Source organism: Convolutriloba macropyga, chromosome 13 (genome assembly GCF_964194025.1).
Source record: "Convolutriloba macropyga chromosome 13, txConMacr16.3, whole genome shotgun sequence".
In the NCBI taxonomy this organism is placed as follows: Eukaryota; Metazoa; Xenacoelomorpha; order Acoela; family Convolutidae; genus Convolutriloba; species Convolutriloba macropyga.
Window position 1 is genome coordinate 5,318,092 of NC_134480.1, and position 11,081 is coordinate 5,329,172.

Sequence of the window (11,081 nt, forward strand, 5' to 3'; positions counted from 1 at the left end):
ATCAAAGAAAAGTCTCGACGGCTTATATGACGTCCTAGCACAAGGATCGTCAGTAATTAAAACAAATGAACATACTTCAGTAATTAAAGAACCGGGCAAGAGTGAGGTAACAATCAGGAACTCTGATCTAGCAAAGTTTGGTACGAAGGCGGAACGAGACACAGAACTGCAAGTATATGCTAACTGTCGACCAAAACTTCCCACGGGCAAAACAACTGAGGAACTCATAAACCACCATGCAAAGGAATCCAGAAAATAGTTAGAAGGTGGAAAAAGAATGAAACATAGAAAAGTGGCAGATGACGTCAGTACAGTGTCATCAATTCACTCCAATGTTTCACGCGCCCTCCGAGTAAGAATGCCAACAAAGCCTAAGAAACAACAGTCAACGGCGCCACCAAATCAGCCTACAAATTCGAGTAACGATCTCGCGGTGCCAATGGGTTTACCAATTTCAAGTATTGTTATCGCGGAGCCACCAAGCAGACCAAAGAGAAAAGCAGCTTCAAAAGCATCAGTTGCGTTACTTCCCTCAAAAAGAAAACGCTCCGCAATATCGATCACAGAATCGGATGAATCTGTGACTTCAATTCAAACGTGGCCTCCCACAACCCCAAAAACTGCAGCAATTGGAAAACAAAGACGACTACAAAACATTAAGAAACAACAAATTGAAAATAAATCAATCATCTCGGCCATACAAACTGCTGCAGCACAGTCCAATCAAGAGGAGTCTAACTTTACAGTCGGCCCATGCTCTCCAACAACCTCATATCCAACTCAATTCTACGTCTCTCCCAATTATGAAGAACCAGAGTTTTCTATGACAGTTGGCGAAGCGGAGAGATATTATGAAAGTGAAAGTGATTAATGTATATTTAAGAAAAACTGTTGCATTCAAAACTCTGATTCAAACAATACAGTATTAAATATTTTAACAAGTACATATGACTATTAATTTTCTGATAAATAACATGTTATTTATTTTCGCCAAGGGGGAAATGTGGTACAATAGTACATTTTTAGTTTAAGTTTATTATTTGGTGCTGCTAATCTGGTTCATTTTCTGTTTAACTTAATTTAGTTCATTTATCTACATTTAATCTGTTCATTCATTTAATTTAATTTTGAAGATCGAACCTTATGATTTCATGCTTGTAAATTTGTTTACATCCTGTGTATGACCTTTTGTCTGATTACGTTGTCTGATGATTGTAAGTTGCCGCATTTAGTAATGTTAACGTATGAACAAATTGTTAAGCAGTTTTGTTAAGTTGTATAATTTCATTCTTCTCAATTTCGTAATTCAAAATAGTTGACTCTCTCTCTTAACTAGAATCAGATTCGCCAAAGTCTAAATTCAGACGTATCAAAAGTTTGGTATCTTTCGCTGAGCGAAATACTTTACAAGTAATTGAACGCGATTTCGCTCCGCCGATTCGACTTAATTTCTGTAACACAAATAGTTAATTCTAAAGCAACAAATAAAAGTATTAAAACGCTCCGCCAATTCATCCCTAAATTGGTCACTGTAGAGAAATCTATTTGGCACCACGAATCACTCATTCCTACAGATAGTAAATCTGTACGACAGATATATTAGTTTTGCAGCAAGACCAAAAATATTGGCCTGTTCTTGTGCCTCGGCGAATCGGGGAAATTATACTTCATATTGAATTACTCATAAAATTTCTCGCTGTCGAAACAGAAACCATTTTCAAAAATATCAATATCGATTTGGAGGCATGCGTCATTATTTGATGATGGTTGCATTGTTTCAACTGTCATTTGGCGGTTAACAAATCAGTTAAAAAATTTTGAGCATCTTTCTTATCAGAAGTCATGTACAGATAATTGCTTCAAAAAATGAGCAATAGGGGAAATCACTTTTGCTACAACTAATCGAAAACGTTGTTGTATGCGATTTTTTCCGCGAACTGTTTGTTGGTTTTTTCATGACAGTTGTTTTATAAGGCAGTTGTTTTATAAACAGTTTTATAAGGCAGCACATTTCAACTGGTTATCATTTTTGCTTCTTATATTCTACTAGCACCGCACTGAATGTGTACCCCTCACACATTTAGGAACTTCTCGGGTATTAGAATTGTTTTTTTCAATTGAAACTGAACAATAAAAGAATTGTTCAATTTAATTGTATTGTTCAATTGTTCAATTTATTGTTCGATTTCAGCTTTAGTTTGGTCGATTAATTGACAAAAGGGTCATTTATTTTGGTCGATTTAAAACACTCAGATCTTTTGCTGGTCTTTATCAAATATTTTCGTAGAATTAAAATTCTTTTAGTGTTCAATTACAGATTGAGTTGAGTATTTTTTCTCCCCACCTCAATTTTGAAATATTTCAATTGCGATTGCTCCTTTTATTTTTTACAGTAGAAAAAGCATCAGGAAAATATACAATTGTGTCCATATAAACTTATTCTTTTACGTTTTTCTGCCATCGCTGCATATGTCTGCTATATCAAACTAAAATTTTAAGGAGCCAATTCAGTGTATGGTATGTTTAATTTAAATATTAATACTCGCGAAAAAATCCTGACCTTACCCCAGAACCAATTTGTGGTTCGAGCAAAAAAAATTTCAACTTTGTTACTCCTCAAAGAGATTTAGAAGAATGAAAACTTTTATGCTCGAAACATGAACTTGGAAATATTTTAAGTCTGGTGCGTTCTGTACTCAACCCCTTTGAAATGTGAAATTTAACCCTGAGCGTGCTCTTTAAAGCATAGGCTGTGTTACTGAAACAATTTCATTGAAAATGCACTCGTCGCCATGAATTAACCTGCAGTTAGATATTTTACCCAGATATATACTTTAGCTTCATTTGAGTCCTATCACGTTGCTCAAAAAACTCAAATGGCATTTAGTTTAACATGACACCTTAAAATCTAGCATCACAGATGCATCATATCTGAAAGCTTCATTTTTTACAAAATTATTCTGCAAAGGATCGTTTTTTCTTTTAGTTTTATCAATATCGGTAGCTTTCTTCTCAAAATGACCAACACAAATTTTTGTTAACTTGATATTTTGTATGGATTTTTTCAGGTTTCGGAACAGAACTGAGAGACTCCATGCTATAAAAGTGGGGTATAATCTTATAAAATTGTCAACTGTGGCAACAGTTAGCAGATGGCTAAGGCTTTTGACGTCCCACTGCATTGTCGTCAATTTCTACATTTTGATGTTCACAATTTGCGCGGCTGTAAATGATCAGACGCTTGTTCCTGACGCGGCTGGATGCGAGGTTGCCAAAGCTGCTTTGGACGGAGTCAAATCAAGGGGAATATTCAAAACGGACAACAAATTTTTGCTAGTCAGGGTGGCATATACTAGTAAGTTTGGAAAAAAAGTAACTGTACCTGGAACCAAGGGTATCTGGCATCTTCCAAAACCTTCTTTAAAAAAAGCTCAGGATATATCTGCAAAACTGAAATACGTCGATAAAATACGAAATATATTGTGCATTGAATTTGAAAAGGCAAATTTTGAAGACTACAGGAAACCCTTGTATAGCGCAGTAGGCGCAGCTCTACTGATCGAAGAAGAGGGTAAAAACATCCCGCTGCGATCTCAGAAAACGGAACAACTGGAAATGTGGAAAAAATATTCGTTGGTATCAAACGAAATTGACAAACTTTGGGCAACAGCAGTAAAAATATTAGATGAGAACAAAGGAGAAGCTGACACTCAATGTTTTGTATGCATTGAGCCTCCCACAGATGTGTGCATTGCAATCGACGAATCTTCGAGTATTTCTAAAAAGTAAGCTTTACTAAACTTTTCTCCTAAAATTATTGATAGGAATATGACTCCTGCAAACCAATATCTGTGTAATGAGAGGATGAAATGGGTGGTAAAATTTAAAAGAAGTACTAATTAGAATTCAGCAATAATCTCAACTGTTCGAACTAATAGGCAAAAAATCAGAAGTCACAAGCATAAAACTTTATCTGTTGGAATTTACCGTTACAAAAATTTATTGGTTCAATTGTTTCAATGTACAAACTTTTCTACCGTTGTGCACAATTTAAGTCATTAAGTTATGAAAATTCTCAACAGAATTTTTTGAATATTTTGATCAAAAAGGTCTTTTCCTCTGTCTGCCGATATCAAGATTCGTTTATTATTTCGTACAAAATATATTGGAGTTTTCATAGGTATGGTTCCGACAGAATAAAATTATCAGATTGTGAGCAGTTTTACTTGCATGCTGCTGCTATGATCCAACAGAAAAAAATGCTAAACTTTGTGAAATGGTGCTCTCGTTTAATTAAAAAAAACAAGTAAAAAGCTTTCAGCAAATTTATATACCAGCTGAATATTCGTATTTCATAGCAATAATAAAGACATACATTTTCCTAACTAGGTCTCTTTTTTTCAGACAATTCGATCTGCAGAGGCAATTTGTGTATGAAATTCTCAAGAGATATGAAAAAAAGATGAAGGCTAAGAAAAGTCATGGTGCAGTCTTTGGCTTTGGCGGAGAAATTTGGAGAGAAGTCAGGTTTACAACTGATTACAAAAAACTTACGGATGTCATGATAGCACCCTCACAATATGATCCAAGGTGGGTACCACTCTTTACGTCAGAACACCTTATTAATAGCTTTCTTCAGCATCTCAAAGGCTATTGTTTTGAGCGCTCTCCTTTTAAAATTAGTTTCACGATTTGAACTAGTTCAATCACCATTTGAACTGAATAAAACTAAGAACAAACTCAGCAAATATCCATTCGTAACAAAAAACAGAAATCAGTGAAAACCGAAAAAATCAATAAAATTAGGGAAATAAGATCTATTGGATGAAAACTTGACTTATAAGTTTTTTAAGTTGCTTCGCGTTTATTGCAAATAGTACGAACTTTATTGTCTTCCTAGGAAGAGGCTGAAATTGCAAACAAATTCAAAAGACTATTCGGCGTTTCAAAATATGCGAGGTTGCCAAAGCTGCTTTGGACAGAGTCAAATCAAGTGGAATATTCAAAACGGACAACAAATTTTTGCTAGTCAGGGTAGCATACACTAGTAAGTTTGGAAAAAAGTAACTGTACCTGGAACTGTTTTAATGCCAATGTCGGACAGTGATGTCATCGAAGGCTTTTCTTCCGGCGACTTCTGGCTACATTTCACTTGTTTATATTAATCAGGAGTATATGGTAACGATTTAGTATGTTGACTGGAACACTTTCCTCAATCTTTCATCTCAAATTACTATATCAATCATAGGACACCAGGCCGCAAAATACGTTTTAAACTAATCGATATCATATGTTGAAAAAAAAACTACTATTACATTCAATTGGCTTTTCAAACAAATATCAAAATATATGCAATTTTGATTTACACTTCCTGATCCCAAGAAAAATAAAAACGACCTTTTATTTTTACAAAACGCGTATAATCTTTGAAGTTCGCAAAATTGTCGGAAAAACCTTTACCAATCGAAACAGGACTGGTTTTTGCTTAACTTTCTGGTGCTGTTATCTTTTAAGGTTCCTGCTATAAAATTCAGGATTCGTTTAAATGAGATGTCAAATTGGAGTAGTAGTTTCAGCCATTTACAAGAGAAGTAGCGATCAAAATCATGATGATAAACACGACCTAATGAAAAGCAGCGAGTATTTTTAGTAGCACAAGGCAATTTTTGAGTTTTCTTACAATTTTGATACAACTACTTTCGGCAAAATGAAAATTTTTTAGTTCAGTGCAAGGCATTCAATAACGGGTTCGAATGAATCTTTTTTCATACATAATTGAAGGCTTCCCAGAACTATACTCTAACTTATAATTGAAGGTTTCCAAGAATTTTTTCCAAAAAATTTGCTCAGATAATTGCTCATTTTATACCAATTTGTAAGGTTGAACTCTTCGAGGCAAGTGTGAAAAGGGAGCTAAAAGCTGATTAAGTCGAAATTCTACTGTAATGTGTAACGTGAGACCTTGAAAAAAGTGGGACGCTTGAAAAAGTATGAAATAATGTGCTTCTTAACTTTCAAAATTAGTGATCGAACCCAACAGCGAAATTGAGGTCTAATAATAATAAACCAATCAAATAGGGCATGTTTATATTTAATAATTCTCGATTCTTTGCACTGTTTTCTACAAACTGGTGACCGTCGTTGTTCCCATGTATAAAAGACTGATACGAGTCAAAGTAGCAAAAAGATTTTGCCATCTAAGAACATTCGTTGCTATGTTGACACCAATGTTGAAAAATTGTTATACATCGAGTTTATGTGCGTCGGTCATGATAGAAAATGATTGAATTGAATGTTTGAAAGAGCGGTTTTACAACTTTATTATGGTTTAAAATTTCATAAAGTAAAGGTTTGCTTAATTATACTTAAAAATTTCAAGCTGCGTGATTTTTTTCAACACTCTTCCGAAATTGCAAAGGCGGTGCTACAATGAGCTCGTTAATGATGCAATTAGTTACGTACACATTTAATTGAGTTTTTTGCGACCCACCTTGATTAGAAAGTAAGCAAAAGAAATAGGATTAAGGCCTTCTAAATAAAGGAAACACAAAGTAAGAGATTCACGTAGTTTTATTGAAAAATGGGTTTTCAAAAAAAACTATTTGTTGTTACTACAGCTCTCTGACCAACAAAATAAAACAATAAACCTCGGTATCTCTGTCTGGAAAAAAGTTTAATTTTGTCTTATCTATTTTGTACTAACGATTTAGCTTTTGCTCTCGAATCTTACATAGATGGAGGTTAGCTGGTTTCTGTATATATTTTCTCAAAAATTTTTTTAAGATGCGATTCTTTAAAAAGTTTAAATGCACGCAGAAGATTTTTAATCCCCTAATTTTAAAAATAAAACTTTTTATTTCATATTGTGGAAAGACAAAAAGAAGACCAAAACTTTACTACAATGTATCTATCTCATTATGTCTCTAATTGAACAACTATGTTTTTTTTCTCACTCCCCTGATATGAAAGACCAATGAATATCTCACATTTCTCTTTTTTTTTCACTGGTTAGTGAGGATCCGAAGGCCTGAACTGACCGTCTATACTGTTTAACAGCAATTTAGTCGCCAAATTTCAGAACACCTAAAAGCGGTTGGTTCGATTCCACTTTCGCTTTTTTTGATGATACTGTTCTTTAACAAATTCAACAGAGTTCTTCCGTAGTTTTTTTGGGAATTGTATATTCTGCTGTGCTTTTATAAAAGTTTTTAATGCGGATTTTTTCCTGATTCCTATTGGCTAATATCTTTTATACCACAAGCTGTAAAAATGTCTTTTTTTTCTGACAGAAGTTATATTTTGTTTTCTGCATGTCATATCTCAGCTTAGAAATGATTGCCTTTGTGATCTAGAAATATTTTGTTTCAGGACTGGAATTGGTTGCGCCATGAAAAGAATGTATGAGTTGTTCACTCAGGATGTGCCCCAACGCCTTAATGATCCAGCTATTAGAAAAGTGTTTTTTATAACCACAGATGGGGAATCTAATGCATGCGACCCCGGTATCACTACGTATATGAGTATTCCAACTACAAATTTTGCCATCGGATCAAAAAAGGAAGCAGACTGGGAAACTTTGCTTGTAATAGCTAGAAGAATAGAAAAAAACGCCAAAAGGTATGACAATTTCTCTCAATTTGCTGCTGAGTTACCGTCTTTACTGTACGAGACTTGTCAAGTTGGTTCGCACGTGGTGCCAACAGCAAAACCAACGAACAGTTCAACAAGTTCAACTTCTGACAAAAATATTAGTTTTAACATAGCTGGCATGATGCCTGGTGACACGCGCTACTTCAGTTTCAACATAAATGAAGGGTCAACGAATAACCTCAAAGTGACTCCTAAGTCCGTTGATTTGAAAATGTACGCTTCTTTCACTAACCTGTACCCAAGTGAAGTGAGCTACGATTTCAAAACTGAGTGCAATGCTGGTGTTCAATGCAGTTTAGTTGTTAAACATCCAGCCCAGTTTTCAAATGCTGTGTGTGTAAAGAATGCTCAGGGAGCTAAACAGTACTCGGTTGCAGTGATGGCTACAGGAGGTACAGGACCAGACGATTTGACAGCTAACAATATTGTTGGGACAAACAATGGAGGCGATTATTCTGCATCTGATCTTAATGGCACTTTTAATCCTTCTAAGAAACAAGTTTTTGCACAAGCTCGAATGGGTTTGGCTATAAGGAAAGTATTTAGCCGGTTTTTGATGGCAGTGAGTTTGTTAATCGTTTAGTGGCTGATTGTAATTTGATTACTTAATAGCCGCCCCAGCTTCTAATCTGGCTAAAATAGCGCACCTATTTTTTACAATCCAAAGAAAATGAATAAGATTAGTGTCGTGTGTTTTTTCAAGATTTGTCCACAATTTTTTGAACTTCAATTGTCAACAAAAAAGACTAACAAACATTGTACTACTGATTTTCGTCATGGAGTAGTACGAAATGCGAAAATCTAGCAGTCAAAAGGCATGACTGTTTTTGAAGTGTTCTTCAAAATAAAGCGAAAAAATGTTGTTTCCTCAGATTTTCACTTATCGAGACCATTTTTTTTTCAATTGCGTCAATTTGGCTTCTGTTTTTGCTGTTTTTCTTTATTTTTCTCTACAAATCTTTTTGAAAGGCGAAACATAGTTTCTATAAATGCACCATTGCACCATGCACCAGAGCACTCATAATGCAACTAATTGTTTTCAAAAACTTTGAGGCTACTTATCTTCATGAAAAAATTGATTTTTTCGGATTCTGTCTGCTTTTGCTGTTCTTTTTTGTTTTTCTCTTTCTAGTCATGTTAATGATTGGTATCAATTGGCTCTATTGATGTATGTTTAAGTTAGTTCATCATTATGAGTTGAAGTTTTTCACAACATTGACTTCACCTGTTTTAACGACATTGACTTCACATGTCTTTGAAACAGAACTAGCGATTCTTTAGACTTTTCCATCTTTTACAGGTTTTTTGATCTGCCTCTTTGTGTCGGAATACACAACCTCAAATGGTTTTTTTGAGTCCAATTTTAATCAGTTTATTTGCTTTCTTCATATAAAACAGTTTTCATTTCTTTGGTGCAGTTGCTTTCCAAAATTATTTTTCTCTGATTTTGCCCCCTTTTTGTAGTTTTTGTTGTTTTGTCACAAAATATCACTAATTATAATTCGAAATAAGTTTTCGAATTTTTTTGTGTTCATCGAGTAATTCAATTTTCATGCTGCGGGCTTTAACGGTTTTGACACGGTTTCATTTGAAAATTTTGTGTAAATTGTTTTCTCGTGCACTGCCGGTTATTCACACTAATTTTTGTTCTTATTTGCTCTACAATTAGTCATAGTTGGATCTCTCTAACGGTTTGGATTTTCAAGTAAAAGATTAATTGGCTCCGACCGCTTTTGTTTGAACTATTTTTAAGCTTTTGATTTTGCCAGCTTTTGTTGCATTTTTGTTATCACGAGAAAAGATAAGTTCTCTCTATTGATAGATTTTGGGTACCAGTTGCGTATTTTTTGGCTATTTTGCCAATTTTTCAATGATATTCGTGAAAAAAGTTGTGCCATATATCATTTTTGCTTTGTCTGGAGAGGTTATCTACAAAGTTGGGATTTATTCTCTAAAACCTCCCGTGAAAGCTTTTGTGAAGTTGGCGTTGTTGGGAGTACAAACTGCAATGACAGAATAAACTGCAATGACCTTTTTTCTAGAATAAATTTAAATGATTGCGGCTTTTTGAGGTCAGTAGTGTTCCGTTTTACTTTCGTGAACGTCAAATGAACCGAAGCATAAAAAAATCTTAAACAAATTGAAAAACCTATATTGCTCAACTTGAGATATCCACTACTAAAACTTCGTTGTTTTAAGCCTTAGTCGGCATCTCTAATGCGCTTTGGTTTTTACAATAGTCACTGCATCCTCTCAATAAAAAGAGGAGTAAGCATATCCAGAAAATTCAATCAAAATAGTTTGCACTTTCAAGAAGTTTTTAACTTAAGATTATTTGCATTGTTTTTCTTTTCCTTCAATCCCAGTCGGCATTTTGAGAATCTATGGCGGTTATTCTCCGACAATCTGTTGGGTTTAATTTTTCGTTAATAAAATTGAGTTTTTGTTTATGATGACATTACAAATTTAATGTCAGAGAAAGTATGCATCTTTTTTGAGGTTTACTTTAAAGCAGATCTCCTTTTGCCAATTGTGTTCACTCCTGTCAGACATTCTTACTAAACTTAGGTATTTGTTGTGTATCAGCTCCTTGATATGTAACCAGAAGCAGTTTGTGATAAGTATGTTTTATTTGATCACCGCTTTTATGAAGGAAAACGAAAACTTAAGTGATCGTTCAGACTCAAGTACAAAATTTACTGATTAAATTTTATTTTGTTATATGTTCAATGGTTTTTCTGATAGGAAAGTTACCCAATTTTGTGAAAAAATTCATGAAACAGATTTCAAACACGGTGAAAAGAATTGAACACTGTTTCACATAGTAAAAGAAAACATCAGAAAGAAAAACATCAGCTATGAGTTATTTTGATCAACTATTTGCATATGTTGGTCTTTAAAAACTTTTGATCTCTCAAAATTTCTTTTGATTGTTAAGTAAAGAAACGGCTTTTCATTAGACCACATTTTGATATTTTGATCAGTTCCCCCTTGTCAGACATGTTTTAGTACTGAATAATTCATAAACTGCCCGCAATTCACAGCATGCTAATAAAGTTCTTAAGAGCTAATGCATTTGAGGTTATCTTAATTACGAAAGATTTTATGTCTTCAGCGCAAGGGCTTCCAGTTTATTTTACAGTAATCAGGCAAAACACTATAAACTCACGTAACGATGAAATTAGAATGCGCCCAAGTTCTGTTGCCATAGTTCGTCAACAAAGAATGATACTTTCAATATCTATATTTAGATTTTTGAAAAAAAAAACAAACAATTTTGCTACATTTGTTCAAGTGGAGCTCTTTTTTAATACTATTTTGGAGGATAGGCGTAATGATTTTGAGTTCAATGAGTTTTGATTCATTTTACTATTGGGTTTATTGATACTAATCAATTGTTGATTGTTCAAGACTTTGGATGTATAACATTA

The 11,081-nt window shown here is 34.1% G+C and overlaps 1 protein-coding gene across 1 annotated transcript; it reads left to right on the forward strand.

Moving 5' to 3' along the window:
* The first annotated feature begins 277 nt into the window (after positions 1–277).
* On the forward strand, positions 278–10,855 carry LOC142352098 (uncharacterized). Its single transcript, XM_075404469.1, has 5 exons — positions 278–816; positions 3,069–3,785; positions 4,405–4,590; positions 7,369–8,171; positions 10,732–10,855. The coding sequence occupies exons 1-5, from the start codon at positions 278–280 to the stop codon at positions 10,821–10,823; spliced, it is 2,337 nt and encodes a 778-aa protein (XP_075260584.1). The 3' UTR covers positions 10,824–10,855.
* Positions 10,856–11,081: the final 226 nt, after the last annotated feature.